This window comes from Vanessa tameamea, chromosome 12, assembly GCF_037043105.1.
Source record: "Vanessa tameamea isolate UH-Manoa-2023 chromosome 12, ilVanTame1 primary haplotype, whole genome shotgun sequence".
Taxonomy (NCBI): Eukaryota; Metazoa; Arthropoda; class Insecta; order Lepidoptera; family Nymphalidae; genus Vanessa; species Vanessa tameamea.
The window spans coordinates 10,719,591-10,736,376 of NC_087320.1; the positions used below are offsets into that span (position 1 = coordinate 10,719,591).

The window sequence follows — 16,786 nt, forward strand, 5'->3', positions numbered from 1 at the left end:
TCAGAGTTTTTTTCACCGTTGATTTTCTGGAAGAGATCACTATGTAGTGATAAGGTCGACAAAATTGTACGCGTCTTTTATTAAGGCTGGATCTATGTTGTATTCATTTATTTTCTCAATGTGGTTTACAATAAAGTATAAAGTAAAGTAAGTAAAATAAAGTAATAGGTACATATCCGTAAATTGGTAAACGATCATCAAAATAAAATACTTTTTAAGTATTAAATTCATCGCTACGGTACAGGAGAAGCCGGTCCCAAACATCTGAAGTCGTACCTGAGTAATTTAATTTACAGGGTCGATGTAAATGGTATCTAAGATCAAGTACCTAAGAGATCTCTCGTGGTTTCAGTTTCAGTTGAATGTGGGAGTTTCGAGAGATCCATTCTAGGTCCATTTCTTTTCTTCATTTATATGAATGGTTTGCTTTATCTGATTAGTGATTAGTATATTTGGAAGTACTATTCCTTATTGACGCAATTGATTCCTTGAAATACCTTTAGGTGATAAGTTACATATAATTATCTTACTATATCATCTCAAATTACACATTAATATCAATAGCTTGGATAATAATTCAGGTCTACAGCATTGGCTGTTAGAAAATACGGCTGTTATCTGATTTGCGTATTATAACTTTTAATAACATTTTTGTTTGGGGTGATGCAGTCAATATAATTACGATTTCCGTCGCGAAGGGGAGATTTGTTAATAACCAAGAAGTAAATGGAAAATATAAATATACATATGAACTACTTGGTGATGCTTCACAATACAGATAAATGTGTTATTTATACCTAGGACTTGAATGACATCACGCCTTGGGATTCAAAAGATCACGTACAGGTTAAATAATAATTTATTAATGCATTGAATAAAAAAATGCTTATAAAATAAAAAAAGAAGAACAATAATCCCAATTAGTTTCTTTAGTCGGTTCTTGTCAGGATTAAGGCATATCGACTTCTTTATTGAATAAAGGTTTGGATTTGATTGAATATACTTGTTATAGAAGGACCGGACACCGGAGAGTCCACCAGAGATGGATTCACCGGTAGGAAGCGTCAGCAGTGACTTAAGACGGCAGAATGAAGAGCTTCGAGCACGCTTGGCTGGTGAGAACGCCGACCACAAGCGGAGGCTTGATGCCTACCGTCGCGCACAACAAGGCCAAGCAGCATTAGTATCGAGACTTCAAGCAAAGGTCTACCTATGTTTGATTTTTTTTTAATGGCTTTAAAGTATAAAAATAAAAAGTATCCTAAACGACATTTTTAACAAAAAATAAAAAAAAACAGTTAAAAATAAATAGTTTTTTTTTATTCTGGCTTTTATTTGTACCAAGAGGGCACAGAATACAGTTTTTAATCTTTATTACAATTTAAAACATATAATAATTGTAGTTTCAAATTATTTTTTAAAGCTACTTTTAACAGCTGATTGTGACATTAAACTAACATGACAAGTTTACTTGTCAAATTGTCAACATTCACTCAATACTTCAACATAGATTACAAATCAAAACAAAGTTTTTGCGGCTAATATGATCCAATTATATGAAAAGATTAACGTGTAATTAATCTATTTAATGAAAGTCGTCGAACTTTTATTTCTATTTAAACTAAAGCAATACATATTTGGAATAGGTTCTCCAATATAAACAGCGATGTTCCGAGTTAGAGAACCAAATGCTAGAGACTACACCACGGAGCGACACGAGCTACAAGCCGGTATCCAGCAAGAGCATAGCGCTCCCGGCGCCTGCCGCTCTGCCCGTATCAGACACTCGCCGGGAAGAAAGAATTGGGGACCTGGATACTGCATTGCGACGATTAGATGAAGAGAAACGAAAGTCAGTATTTCCCATCATTAAAACTCGCCAAAATGCAAGAACTTTCAAGTAAACAACACTCTCTCATATTTAGATCTGGTGGTAGGACTTTGTGTAAGCCCGTCTGGGTAGGTTCTCCAGGTTCAACTACTCATCAGATATTCTGCTACAAATAGCAATACTTGATATTGTGTTCCGGTTTAAGGGGTGAGTGAGCCAGTGTAACTACAGGCACAAAGGACATGACATCTTAGTACTCAAGGTTGGTGGCGCCTTGGTGAAGTAAGACCCATTTACTGGTCCACTTACCTTATTACATACAAAAAAAAAATGTAGACTTATAAAAGTCTACAATCAAAAGATGTTACACATGTACCAATGTTTCGAAAAGTTTCAGTACTCCCCTTTTTTTCAAAGTATTTTTTCAAATGAATTTATTTTAACAACAGATGTGAGAAGTTGGTCTCTCAAAACAACTTGCTACGTGATCAGTTAGAAGAGTCTCACCAACTGAATGAGGCTCTCACCAATGATCTACAGAAGCTCACAAATGATTGGGAGGCATTGCGAGACGAAATGTCCATTAAGGAAGACGAGTGGAAGGATGAGGAGCAAGTATGTGTATTGCTTTTGTTTAAAACTTTCAATTTTCTACAGTAATATTGTTCACAGTTGTATTGTCCTTAAATTGAGTTTATGTTTGATGTGCTTGTGTGTCTTCTTTTCCATGCAGTATTACAATCGAAATATCAATACTCTTGTAATATTCAGATTATATTTGGGTTCCTAAAATGATCTATAGGTTTTCTCAATAGTTGCACTTAATTTATTGGTCGTTCTCTATAACACTATGGATTAAATAATTGAATGTGAGATCTTTAATTCATTTGAATAAAATGTTTTGTGGTCATTAAATTATATTTATTAAATCATATTACATGTTAAATTAAAATGTATATAATACTTATTTATTCATTAAAATTATCTGCTTACTAAATAAAAACAAATGTTGTTCTAGGCCTTCAACGACTACTATTCAAATGAGCACAATCGCTTACTTAACCTATGGCGTGAAGTGGTCTCTGTAAAGCGTTTCTTCTGTGAGCTACAGACTAGTACCGAGCGTGACTTTTACAAAGTCAAGAATGAAATTGATTCTGCTGCCAGGGATCTCATTGGAACTTTAAGCGGCTATGCTATCAACTCATACGCTTCTCAGGGGACAAAGGTTGGTTGGATTTTGTTTGTTGTAGATGGAATGTTTTATAATCAATACTAATATTATAAATGTGAAAGTAACTGTATTTGTCTGTATGTTGCTCTTTAACGGCCAAACCACTGGGCAAAATTTTATGAAATTTGCTATGAAGCAAGTTTGAATTCTAATGAAGGACATAGGCTTTTTTATGCCTTACACCTGACGACCAACCCCTAAAACGCGAGAGAGGCCGGGGGAGACAACTAGTAAATGATATGTGCAGAAAATACTTTTCAATTTGTTTTTAGTTATTATATTTCATACACAAAAAATGTGTTATAAAATGATTGAAATTGTAAATTGTTTATTAATTGAGTCAGTATAAATGAATATTTAGCATAGGACCCTTTATAGACACGTTTTTAGAATAAAATCGAATTATTATTAGACATTCTCTATTGCACACACTAACTAAAACTAAAATATACATAAGCAGGGATGTAATTCATTAAAAGTATAATAAATTAATGGGTTGGCTCAAAAATAAATAGTTTATGAGTGATAAGAGAATCTGTTTACAGGCAGAGCCTCAGCACAGCGGCCCAGCGCCGAGCTCGGCGGGCGACGCTATGCGCGCGGAGCTGCACGCGGCCTCCGCGCAGCGGGACGCGGCGCTGGCGGAGCTGCGCGAGCGGGACGCTCGCATACAACGCCTGCTGGGGGAGCTGCAGGGATTGGTAACAACATTTACGTTATAGTATAGTTTTTGCGATTCGAAGTTGCGATTAAAACGGTTGTTATGAAATCAAAGATTGATTTATACGTATTTGTGTAGTGCGAGAGTAATTCTGTCTGTCTGTTGCTCTTTCGCGCCCAAACTGCAGTACCGAATTTGATGATTTTTTTTATGAACAAAATCACTTAGTTTAATATAAATTTCCTCGAGTCTCTATTTAAACATCGAATAGGATGTTTTAGAGTTTTTTAGAGATAAATTTTGTTGAGAAGACTCGTTCATGTTTTATGATATGCGTATCCTACTGAGATCATATTCTTACTTCGATTGGAACAGGCTATAATTAATAATACGATTCATACAAATCTAAACTTTTCTTAAATTCTGTTTCTCAGGAGGAACGCTGTGATAGCGCTGAGACAATGTGCTCAGAGGCGAATGTGATGCGCTCTGCTTTAGAGGAGGTCGCTCGTGTGCTGATAAAGGACTCGGAACCGGATAGCGCGCCTCAACACTTACATCTCTCTGACAGGTAAGGGCAGGATCAGACGTCTTAAGCTCATCGAGCCCCAGGTGCAAGCAGCTACCTTCCTATCAATAATATTTTTAAGAGATCTACTAGGTCGCTTACTAATGCACAGCGACCAGGTTTTTTTATAACCCGGGTTGTAAAACCGTGCTAATTTGAAAAGTTTAAAACGTAGTACAGCAGGTTACGCTCCTGTTCTTTGTCAGTATCTGTGTATTTGTTTATTTAATTTATGAGTGTCCAAAAAAGGCGTATTTTTGGTACTTTGGTACCAAATACATATTCTTAAGAATAATCAAGTATGGTAATCATGTAAGGTTTACAAGTTGTGTGCTCCTTCGATTGTTGGAGGCTACAGCGTTACTACAGCACTATTAAGCTAAAATATTTAAATAATGTTACGTTATAAAGTGAAAAAATAATACAGAATAAATACAGACATATAAAAATTAGAAACTTAAATTGAAGTTTAAGTATATAAGCTTATTCATTTAACGTTTTTTTGTTAGTTTGAAATTTTAGTGAGACACACTCTGATTTTGGACAAGCTCTAACAATGAATGTCATGATCATTTTTATTTCTAGAACGTGTGTTATTGTCTATAGAGCCCTGGAAATGAAGTTTTATGTCCTAAGTTTGATTTAAACGTAGGAATACTAAATAGGTTCATTTTAAAATATTAGATGATTTAATCATAAAAGTATTCTGCCGTTTAATGTTTATCAGTGCCCAACTTTTACTAAAAAGGTTTTATTATGTCGACGTTGTTGGTTGGTATTGTAATTCGTTTTGAATAACTTTGAGGACAATAGAAAATTTGTTTTAGTATAATGTGGTGAATCCATCGAATACGAGCGACGATATTTTCCATTTAGGAAATTAGACAATTAATCAAATGAAGCGCTTATACAAAACAAGCAAATTTGCATTCCATTGGCATAAATCATTAACGATGTATTAAATGATGAAACTAATGTTATACATTCTAAAGTGCTGCCTATCTTATTTTCACGGTCAAACTACTGAACTGAATTTGATGAAATTTGGTACGAAGCAATCTTGATCTTTTTTGTACCTTTTTTTTCTTGCTGGATAAACGCGTAACTTGTTTCCGCCACGTGAAAGTGGGGAGGGGGGGGGGTTATGTGGGACTCGCCGGTGCCCCGGACGCCGAGTGCGCCCAGGTACACCGGAATACCCCATAAAAACCAGTGGTACCGTCTCCGTCTTTTCGGCGGGCGCCACGGGATCGCTTTCGCAGGCTACCGTGACGCCCTGACGGTCGGTCGGTCATCTTTTTTGTACCTAACCTAACCGAACCACCTAATGACCAAACCAATATAAAAATAATATGGTCGCACAACTCATACAAGACGTCATACAAGATGACCTCAAAACCCGGAGTTCCTAGGCCCGGCCCGGCCACCCGCCGGGCCGTGGCTAGCGTGCGCGCTGTTGCAGGGCGGCGGGCGGCGCGCTGTTCGCGGAGAGCACGCTGTCGGCGCTGCAGGCCGCGCTGCACAACTACCGCATACACGTGCACGAGCTGCAGGCGCGTGGCCCACACTATTTGTTTATTGACTGAATAGGCAGCTAGACTGGCAACTGGGACGCCCGGTGGTAATCTAATCCTGCGAGGTTATGTCCCTGGTGCCTGTCATTCCATCCTTCGAACTAGACACAACGATACTGAGTATTGCTGCTTCGATGGTGTATTGCGAACTACTTGCAATTAGGATTACCAAACATAAACAGTTTATTGGAATAAAATTGAATCCAGCTTAAAGCAAAAGGATTTTTTAACCGTTTTTAACACTTTCAAAGTGGATGTCATACTTTTTATTATATTCGAATTAATTAAAAAAAAAAACATAATGCGTGAAACTATAGATTTTGTTTGCATTTAAGATAGTGCATGTTCGAGTGCGTGATTTTCGCTTTACATGTGTCTTCAAGCGCGCATATGCTTTTCAAAATAATTTAAATTCTGTATTCCATTTAAAAGTTATGTTATCATAGGTTAAACTCCAAAATGCAAGGGAACAGCTGGGTACGAGTAGGAAGCAATGTGAAGTCGCAGATTCCAACATCATCTCCTTGGAAGGAAAAGTTCAAGATCTACAAGGTATATATTAAACTACATCCGTTATATTCATTTTCTAAAAATGTGTGCGTAATATATAAATATGTACTCATATTATAAATTAAAACAAACGAAAACTATCAACATTTTTAACTTAGCGACTTTGTTCGAATTAAGTACCACTTCCTGTAATCTAATTCCAAGTAATATTAACTTAAAATGTACTTCCAAATTTTCCAAATATCTTTGGGTTTTATTAATTTCGTCAAATCTTAAAGAACACCCTATAATTTAAGTAAAACAATACTATGTTTTTTTTTTCCATAATTGTCTACGCTTGGACGTAAATAAAACCGTTTTATTGAAACTTCATGAAGAAGAAACTTCATGAATGAATTTTACTGTTATTATTTTAGGCAAATTAGACCAAGCCAACGCCGATCTAAACCAGATATTGCAAGAGAAGGAATCAATGCAGAAGACAATCGAAGCGCTCAGGATCGACAAGAACAATCTCGAAAGAAACAGAGTTGACATAAATGCCATGGTGAGTGAGACTTACTAGATCAGTAATGATATTTTCTTCTTCTGGAGTTCTTTTACGCGGCTCACTCGTGCGATCTCTTTTCGCTTTTTCATCTCTTTCTTCCTCTATCTTTCTATTATGTACGGTTTAATATGATTTTTTTTTTGGTCTTGTCGTTTAATTATTCTTAAACGTTTTTAATCTATCTTATTGTGTCTGTTATCTAATACATAATATTTAGCTGAAACAACTTCGTTCCAACCGGCTGTTCCACGACGCATCCCTTTATTTTTTTTTTTAATATTTTTATTCTTCTGATTTCTTGGTCATGATTGTAAAATTGTACACTATCGTAGATAAAGTTAGCATCGATCTTAATGTGTATTTTGTAACCCGATGTGATTCATTTACTGTGTTTGTTTTTAAGGTCGAATCACTGACATCAGACTACGAGAAGTTGCAAAAGATCAACGCTCGACTAGAGAAGAGCATTGAATCCCTTGAAGGAGAGAAACGCGCCTTGAACTCTGAAGTGGACCACTTGCGACACGAAGCTGCCAATAGGGAGTCCGTATTGAGGTATTTGGACTTTGGAAATAAATTTCTACTGCACGAGCATGATGTTGACAAGTATATTTTTTAAGAATATTAGACGAAAACGTTTTTCCAAAACATTCAGTTTTGTGAATATTAGAAAATATTATACTTTTGTGATATTTTGCAAAATTCCAATGCTAGTCTTTAACAGTTATTTCAGAATGCTTTAAAAGAAACAGTATTGAGCTTTCACGTGCTTAATTTGTCTTTATTAATTATATTTGATGTCATGCAAGTACCACCAATATATACCATATACAACCTCATAGAAATCTTGTATTTGTTGAGTGAATCGTAACCATTTTCATACAGATAAACGCTAATGTTGTTATAATAAACTCAAATATCCTTAATAGGATATGAGGTTTCTCCTAGAAATATATTTGATAACTTTCGCACTGTCACTGTAATTGTACTTCTGTACAAAACCTTATAACAAAAAAAAAAAAGTAATAATAGTTAAGAATTCTTAAAAAATGACGTTCAAATAAATATACAGGGCGGAAGAAGAACGTTCGTCTCGCTTACGTTCCGAACTCGTGACTATAAGGGAGGAGCTGAACAAAACCGCGCTCTCGAGAGATCTCCTCGACCAGCAGAAGTTGGAAGTTGACGCCATCATGACGCAGATGGAGAAGAATAGGAGTAAGTTGAAGAGCATTACAATATTTCTTAAGAAATATTGGAACATAAGGTTACAAATTATAAGGAAATATAAATATTTTTACTAGACTTCGTCGATCAATGATATTTTGTATTAAGAATCTGCTATTTGCCTAACGATGACCTTCTGACTGATTCCGATCACCACAGCCAATCTCAATAAAGAAAAACCAAATGCGTAGTAGATTATGTTGTGATATTCTCTCTCTCTCTCTCTCTATATCTTTCTATCTCTCTTTCTTATAATCCGACACGACTAGAGTAAATTCAGGAAAATACCAATGGAACAATTTTTCCGAGGCATTGTACCGGGATCAGTTTCGAGCTGCTGCGTGTTATTGGCCCGACCTAAGACCAGGACTGGGTAGTGAATGTTTGGTGGTTGATAATTTGTTTTATACATGTTTAGGTGAGCTTGAAATAGAGCTGGAAAGAACGCTTTTGGAACGCGGCGATCTCCAAGACCTCGTGGACAAGTTGCAGACCTTCGTGCGCAACTTGGAAACGGATAAGAAGAAACTACAGGAAGACGTTAAACAAGTAATTGAATTCTCAATTTACAATTGTCGTCTTTTTAACGAAAAAAAAAAAATTAAAAGAATTTAACAATCTTCAGATGATTATGATGTTAAGTTGTTTATTTATTTTTTCCCAAAATATGAGCAAGTCTATAAAAATAATCATCAGATCAGAAATAAACTATAGTCATATATATATTATTATAAGCTTATCACTTGTGCTAGGAGTGGGTATGACAATAGCCCAAGGGTCAGGATCGATCCTTTTTTTTTTTTTTTTTTTTTTTTTTTTTTCTCGCTGGAAAAACGCGTTACGCGCTTCCCCCACGTGATGGAAGGTGGGGGGGTGTGTGGGACTCCCCGGAGCCCTGGACGCCGAGTGCGCCCAGGTACGCCGGGTTTACCCACTAAAAAACCAGCGGTACCCTCTCCGTCTTTCGGTGGGCGCCACGGGATCGCTTGCGCATGCTACCGTGACGCCCTGACGGTCGGCCCGCCTATGCGGGCCTCCAACACCTAGAGGGGGTTCTCGGGGTACTGAGACCCCCCCTAGTCCCTGCGACGCCTATTGAGGCGGGGGGAGAAGGTGCGCGTAGCGCTTCTTCCTCCTCCCCGGTCGTCTTCGGCGGAGCGGGTCTGCAGCGGCATCCTCTTCCCGCTCCCGCTCCGCGGCTTCCTTCTGCGACATCACGTTTTCGCAGAAGGAGCGCATCTCCGACCAACACGTCTCGCTACCGAGCATTTCGTTGACGATGCTCGGCAGCGAGAGGTCTCCGCCCATAGTCGCCGCAAGGGTGTGCCTCTGGGGCCCCCACGCGGCACACTCACTCAGGGTGTGGAGCGCCGTGTCGACTGGCGCACCACACTCGTGGCAGGAGGGTGACACCTCCCGCCGCGCTATCCCGTGCAGGTACTTACCGAAGCATCCGTGCCCGGTAAGTACCTGCGTCATCCTGAAGGTGAGTGTGCCCTTCTTCCTCTCGACCCAGCGACTCAAGTGGGGGCGGATCGCCTCCACTGTCGCCAGGCCCGCCGTGGGTGACCCCAGGTCCTCCTGCCATCGGGCGATCAGGGCTCGCTGGGCTAGAGCCCTGATCCGCCCGACCTCCGCCGACCCTGGACGGTCGCCGCGGTTCCTCGCCTCGACCCGGAACCGGTACACTTCCGCGAGCACCTCCGCCTGGAGCTCCCAGGGCGGATCGCCCGCGAGAAGTGTCGCCGCAGCCCACGACACCGTACGGTACCCTCTGACGCCTCTCACCGCTATGACCCTCTGCGGCTTTCGCAGCAGGGCCCGGTTGTCAGCGGTGAGAGCGTCGACCCAGATCGGGGCACCGTACAGCGCCATCGACCTCACTACGCCGGAGTAGAGACGCCGGCATAGCGATCCCGGCCCCCCCACATTCGGAAGGAGGCGGCCGAGAGCGGCGGCGGCGTTGATGAGCCTCGGGCCGAGATGGACAAAATGCTGCCCGAAGCTCCATCGACCGTCCAGGATGAGGCCCAGGTACTTCATCTGGGCCTGCACCTTGATCACCGTCCCCTGGACGGTGATACTCGCCCCTCGTGGGGGTCCTTTCCGTGGACCGTGGAAGAGGAGGGCCTCCGTTTTGGATATGGAGACCCTCAAGCCCAGCATTCCCATACGGTCCACGGTGAGAGCCGTTCCGACCTCGGCGAGGCGAGCCGCCTCCCGAAAGTCCCGCCCAGTCGCCGTGACGAGGGTGTCGTCAGCGTAGCACAACACCCCCATCCCGGGAAGGACGGGAGCTCGCAGGAGCCAGTCGAAACCGACGTTCCACAGAATTGGGCCGAGAACCGACCCCTGTGGAACGCCGCAGCCTACCCGACGCCGGACCAGCCTCCCATCGACCCCCGCCCAGAGGACCTCCCTGTCCTGGAGGTACGCCTCCAGCAGCCTCCTGAGATAGGTCGGCACCCCATGGTATCGGAGTGCCTCCCGTATCGTCTCGAAAGGGAGACTGTTGAAGGCGTTCGCCACGTCGAGCGACACCGCCAGGACGACTTGCCCCCGGGCCACCGCTTCCGTCGTCCGAGTCTTCAGGGCGTCCAGGGCGTCGACCGTCGACCGGCCCGCCCTGAACCCGTACTGAGCCTCCGAGAGACCCGGACCGACCTCCTCGAGGTGCTGAACGAGACGGGCTGCGAGGACCTTCTCGAAGAGTTTGCCCGTCTCGTTCAGCAGCACTATTGGCCTGTATGCCGAAGGGGAATCCATCGGCCGACCTTCCTTCGGCAACAGGACCAATTTTCCCTCTTTCCAAGGCTTCGGAAACTGCCCGCTGCACAGACACTCGTCGAACAGCTCCCGAAGCCTTGCACCCAGGAATTCCAGGGCGTCGCACAGAACACGCCCTGGAACCCCGTCCGGACCCGGCGCCGTGTTCTTGGCCCTCAAGCGGCCGAGGGCCATCTCCATCTCCCGCTCCGTGATCAGTGGTGGAGCCACTGCGTCTTCGATCACGGAGCGGGGGGCCATCTGCGGAGGGACATGCTCGCCTGGATGGGGAAAGAGTTCCCCGACCAGGCGCAGGAGGAGTTCCGGCGGCAGCGTCTCAGTGACGGGGGCGCCTTGGGTGCGGAACTTCCCGCGTACGCCGCGGTACGGGCGCCCCCACGGGTCTCGATTGAGACCCGCCAGAAGCTCCTCCCTGGCCTTCTCCTTGGCCTTGCTTATCGCCAGCTGCAGATCTTTTTTCAGCTGGCGATAAGCGTCCAACATCTGTCCCTCCAGGTCCGTGTCGAGGCCGTTGCGCCTTCGACAGCGGACGTAGGCCCTCCGCGCCCGGCAGCACGTCGCCCGAAGGTCGGCGATTTCGGGCGACCACCAATAGACGTGCCGGCGCGGAACCCTGCGCCGGGTCCGAGGCATGGCCGCATCGCAGACCTCCTTGAGCGAACTGCGCATGCGGCCCGCCAGCTCCTCTGCGCTGGCGCCCTCCGTCCTCCCCGCGGAACCCCACCGCTGCACGATGGCGGCCTCCTTGACCAGCTCTCGATCGACCTGGCCGAGAGACCACCTCGGCAGCGTAGTCGGCACCCTCTGGGGTTCCGCCGGCCTGCGAGAGGTGGAGATCTCGAATCGGATGTACCGGTGATCCGATAGAGTCTCCACCTCTTCCTCCACTCTCCAATCGACCACTCTGCGTGCTACGACAGGGGTGGCGAACGAAACGTCCACCACGGAGCCCCCCTGATGTCGCACGCAGGTGTGAACCTGCCCCCTGTTGAGAAGGGACAGGTCGGAGAGCAGGGCCCACACCTGGACGGCCCTCCCTCGCGGATTCGTGGCGGGGTTGCCCCAGGCACGCGACTTCGCGTTTAAGTCGCCGAGAACCATTATCGGTTTCGGCGACTGCCTGGCCACCGCAGCTCTGACTAAGCCGAGATAAGTCTCGAACTCAGCCAGGCTGCGGTTAGGGGAGAAGTACGTACCGACGACGACGTACTCCCCCCACCCCACCACTACGTAGCCCGAGCCCCTCTCGATGAGTGAGAGGGGAGGGCCCGTTCCGCTCCTCGTGAGGACCGCCACGGTGTCGTCCGAGTCCCCCAGCCAGTGAGGTAGGGGAGGGACGAAATAGGGCTCGCAGGCCACCGCCAGGTCTACCTGCCACTCCGCCATGGACTGCAGCAGTAGGTCCTGCGCTCCGGCGGAGTGGTTGACGTTCGTTTGGAGGAAGCTTATTTGTTCTGGCATCCTTGAGTCGAACTAGCTCCCTCCGTAGCCTGGCGGCTTTCCTCGCGCGGGGCGGTCTTGGCTCCTAGAGCCGCCTTACCCTTCGTGATGGGGGGGTTGCAATCCCTCGCCCCCATCAGATGCCCGGAGGGCTTCCCGGCCTCCGCGCAGACCGCGCACCGCATCTTGGCCGTGCATACCGCTGACTTGTGGCCGTCCGAGCCACAGCGGTAGCACAGGCCACCCCTCTCCGCCTTCGACGGGCAGAGCGCCCTCGTGTGGCCAAGGCCCATGCATTTGTAGCAGCGCATAGGGCGCTGCTCCACGACGGCCACCTTGGCAGAGCTCCACCCGACGAGGAGGCGACCGGCAGCGGCCAGCTTTTTCGCTGCCGTGAGGGGGCAGGTGACCCGGACCATCCCCATATAGCCGGGTCCGCGCTGCATCACGCCGCACTTCACCGACTCTATGGAGCAGTCGCCTGCGCGCGCGATCGCCGCGGCCAGTTTCTCCGAGGTGACGGAGTCGTCGAGCCCCGTCACCTTCAGGTCGGCCTTTTTAACTGGCCGCACTACGTCTGCGACCCCGTCGAGCACTGTGCGGAGCTTCTCCGCCAACATCTCGGCCTGCTCCGCTTGGGCTCTCGGCAACTCGAGAACCCTGGCCCCGGTCGCCGTGCGTCGCACCTTCAGCCCACCACTGATCCCAAGGTCCTGGAGCTTGACGCCTTGTTCTGCTCTCTCCAGGACCTGCGCGTAGGTGACGCCCTTCCCTACTGCTTCCGGCTGCAACGTGAGAACGATTGCAGCCGAGCGAGGGGTAGCCAGCTTCGGCTTGGCTGGCTGGGGCGTTTTCGGCGGCGCCTTTGTGGCCGAAGCGTCGGCGGGAGGGGTGGTCTTGCTCCCCTTCCGGCCCTTCTTCACCACCGTGGACCAGGACGGCTCCTGGTTCGGTGGTGATTGTGTTGTCACCGGTGCAACCGGGGCGCTCACCGGAGCACAAGAAGGGCCTGCGGTTGGCGATTGTGCCGCTGGTGGGGCCGTCTTGCTGGCCTTCTTTGTTTTCGCCGACTGGCGGGCCGCCGACGCGAGGGGCGGAGCCACCTTCTGCAGCTTGTCGTCTGCGAGGGGGGGTCGCTGTGGCCTAGCAGGAGGGAGACGCTCCTCGATGTCCGCCAGTTGGGCCTTTATTGCGACCCCGATAGACGCAGCGATGAATTCCTTCATCTCTTCCATCACCGCTGCGTCCCGCGAGAAGTTGGAGGAGGTAGCCTCGTTCGCCGCTGCCACCGTGGTACGCATCTCCGCGTACTCACGGCGGTGGGCCTTTAGCTCCGCTTTAAGGGAGTCGATCTCCCTGCGCAGGCGACCGTTATCCGCCCGGAGGTTACGGGCTTCGTCGGCCTCCGTCCGGGACGCCAGAGCCTCGACGACGCCCTCCAGAGACGCCGCTGCGTCCTTCAGCCTCTTAATATAGCCTCCTTTGAGGTTTGAGGACTTTAGCGCGACCTCCCTAATTTCGCGCGCATTACGGCCAGCCTCTGCGCGGAGCTCCTCGTTGCTTTGGAGGGCCGGGTCCATTTTGGCTGAAGATGCGGCTTCTTCAGGCTCGGGGACAACCACAGGCGTTTTTTTAAAAGCCCTGCTTCTGAGAGTCCGCTCGAAAGCGAGCTCTCTCTCCTCATCTTCTTTGGCTTTGAGCGCAGTCCTTGCTCGACTGAGCCCACTTTTCTTGGTTTTGCCGCGGCGGTCGGCAGCGGGTCCCGCCGTGTCGGAGCCTGAGTCGGATTCGGCGAACCGGACCGAGGCATCGGACGCTGTCTCCATGTCCGTATCCATGTATTCACTCGCAAAAGCAGCTAGAAAGCGGCTTCCCTCAGGAAGTACGTGGCTGAGGGTGGCTCTAAGGCATCATTTATGACCCCCAGAGCCTGGGCTTTCAGAAATGACAATAAAAGTTTTTTGGTGAAAAATTACCCTCCCTGTTCTATATATATATAACATGGCGGGTGGGCGGGCGCAAATTTTCGGTTTTTCCCGAATATCTCCGGAACGGAGAGGCCGATCCGGGAGTGTGATGCGTCGACGGATGCAGGACAGAGGGCCCCGCAATCGCGCCGAACAACGGAAAGAGGTAGGACAGCAGATGGATTTACTGTGGAGGAAAAACTGGGAAAAAATCGAAAAAAGCAAGAAAAAACAGGTAAAACAGGTGAAATTAAAAGTTTAGAGAAATTCAAAATGCAGGGAGCAAATGAGAGCGCAAAGTAATATTTAAGAGAATTTTTTCCGCGAAGAAAACACGAAAAAAATTTTTAAAATGTACTTCCGTCAGGATCGATCCTGCGATAACCATTGCGCTATTGACGCTTATGACATTCGATATGTATATTATTTATGTTTATAATAACTTTGAATAGAATTGTAAAACATCCATTAATTTATGTAATTAATTTAAAAAAAGCTGGAAGACGAGAGATCGTCTCTCTCAAACCAGTCATCAGAACAGCAAGGCGATCTCAACTCCCTACGTAAGGAACTACTCGCAGCTGAGCAGAATCGGATGGAGTTAGAAGCAGATAAGGCTTCATTATACGAGAAGATCAAGTTCCTCGAAGGGGAGAGAGAGAAAGTGGAGTTGGAACTGAGACAAGTGATGAGGTTAATTTGTTTAAATATAATAATAATTATAAGTATGGTTTAAGTAGTAACAGATTGGATAATCTTTACCAAAAGATTAAATTCTCACATTTCCTTTATCCTGTATTTTTATATTAATATATTTTTTTATATTATATAACAATACCTTAGCTAGTTTATGTATTGGCGTTTTGTGTATTCCATGTATTGTGAGCACGTCAAATATTTAATTTCAAAACAAGTAGGCTGATTGTCAATTGAGACACCTGATTGTGAAAGTAACCACAGTCCATAGACATTGGTACTGTAACAAATTCTAACCTTCCCTCGTATCGTTAATGCGTTTTCAATATTGGGAACTAAGATGTTACGTCCCTTAGGCCTGTAGTAACGCTGGCTCATTCAACCTTAAAACCAGAACACAACATTAGTAAGTTTATCTGTTTGGCGGGAAAATATGCGTGTAATGATGACCGAATGGGGAAAGCTACACAGACGGTTTAGTAAACGAGTTAAAAAATATATTTGATTTTTTTTCTTACATTTAAAGTCATTAAAAACATGCGCCGAGGCTAGAGCAAAAGCTTTAAATTTGTACAAAAATACCTCAAGATCGTAGGAACTATGGTTAAATAGAAGAAGGAATTTATCATAAAGACTTAGGAATCAGTTGTGTTTTTTTGCTTTCAGAGAGCGTGGAGAACTCAGTTCCCAGTTAACAGCGATGGCTCGAAAGAAAGACGCTCTCAATGAAGAGATAATTCGCTTACAACAACGATTGGAGCAAGCCAACGAGACGATCGGCAGGCTGAACAGGTCCCTGGACGATCACGTCAAAGATGCAGAGGAACGGCAGGTTCGTACAACAGACATTATCGGCATAATTGAAAATGGCATCAAGAAAAGCGAGGACTCGTTAGGTATGTTATCGAGACAAACAAATGGTCAACAGATACTCATAGACAACCTGGACAAAGACAAGCAGCACCTGCAGGAGCAGCTGGCCAGCGCGCGCACGGAGAAGGACGCGCTGGAGGCCGCGCTGTTCGACACGGCCAACGCGCTGGACGACGCGGAGGGCGGCCGCGCCAAGGCCGAGCACGACTTGCAGGAGACGCTGGTGCAGCAGGAGAACTATAAAGGTACCAGTATCATGCCTAAGTGTCTCTGTCTGTCTGTTGCTCAAACTCACTAAACCACTCATGATGAATTTTGGTATGAAGCAAACTTGAACTCCAAGGAAGGATATATTTTTTAAGCTTAATACCAAAAGCGCGAGTGAAGCCGCGCTTAGCTACTAGTATGTCATCAAGTGAGCTTCAGTATTATTTTAAAATAGCTCGTGTGTATTCTAAAGTAACTCGTAAGGATATTCGTATTTTGGTTCGTATATATTTTTCATGAGTAAGTTTTTGTTTCGTAAGTATAATACAATTCATTCAAAACATATATTTAAAATTGAATAATGACCCCTACTATTGAATCTGTTAGGCCAGATAGCTCGTCTCACGAACGACCTCGAGACTACTGAGAAGAAACTTCGAGAAACAAGAAACAGTATGTCCCAACAATCGGGTAAAAAAGAGGCGGAATACCAGCAAGTTATCACTAATCTCAATCGAACCACTACCGAGAACATCACTAAGCTTAAGGAGGAAAAGGTAAAGCTGATATAAATTTATACGTCTGTTATATTACAATACTACAGTGTTATATATACATTACATGAACATACGTGTACGTACACGCACACGCACACGCACAC

The 16,786-nt window shown here is 45.7% G+C and overlaps 1 protein-coding gene across 1 annotated transcript in view; it reads left to right on the forward strand.

Annotated features, from left to right (window-relative positions):
• LOC113398457 (rootletin) overlaps window positions 1–16,786 on the forward strand; it is a 52,261-nt gene that overhangs the window by 23,043 nt on the left and 12,432 nt on the right. The window contains exons 3-18 of the mRNA XM_026637203.2: window positions 1,013–1,204; window positions 1,647–1,852; window positions 2,281–2,446; window positions 2,850–3,059; window positions 3,611–3,766; window positions 4,161–4,297; window positions 5,757–5,847; window positions 6,315–6,420; window positions 6,795–6,925; window positions 7,332–7,483; window positions 8,001–8,146; window positions 8,574–8,704; window positions 14,846–15,042; window positions 15,712–15,877; window positions 15,974–16,163; window positions 16,513–16,682. Of these exons, the coding sequence (XP_026492988.2) occupies window positions 1,013–1,204; window positions 1,647–1,852; window positions 2,281–2,446; window positions 2,850–3,059; window positions 3,611–3,766; window positions 4,161–4,297; window positions 5,757–5,847; window positions 6,315–6,420; window positions 6,795–6,925; window positions 7,332–7,483; window positions 8,001–8,146; window positions 8,574–8,704; window positions 14,846–15,042; window positions 15,712–15,877; window positions 15,974–16,163; window positions 16,513–16,682 (2,547 nt within the window). The remainder of the gene's footprint in view (window positions 1–1,012; window positions 1,205–1,646; window positions 1,853–2,280; window positions 2,447–2,849; window positions 3,060–3,610; window positions 3,767–4,160; window positions 4,298–5,756; window positions 5,848–6,314; window positions 6,421–6,794; window positions 6,926–7,331; window positions 7,484–8,000; window positions 8,147–8,573; window positions 8,705–14,845; window positions 15,043–15,711; window positions 15,878–15,973; window positions 16,164–16,512; window positions 16,683–16,786) is intronic.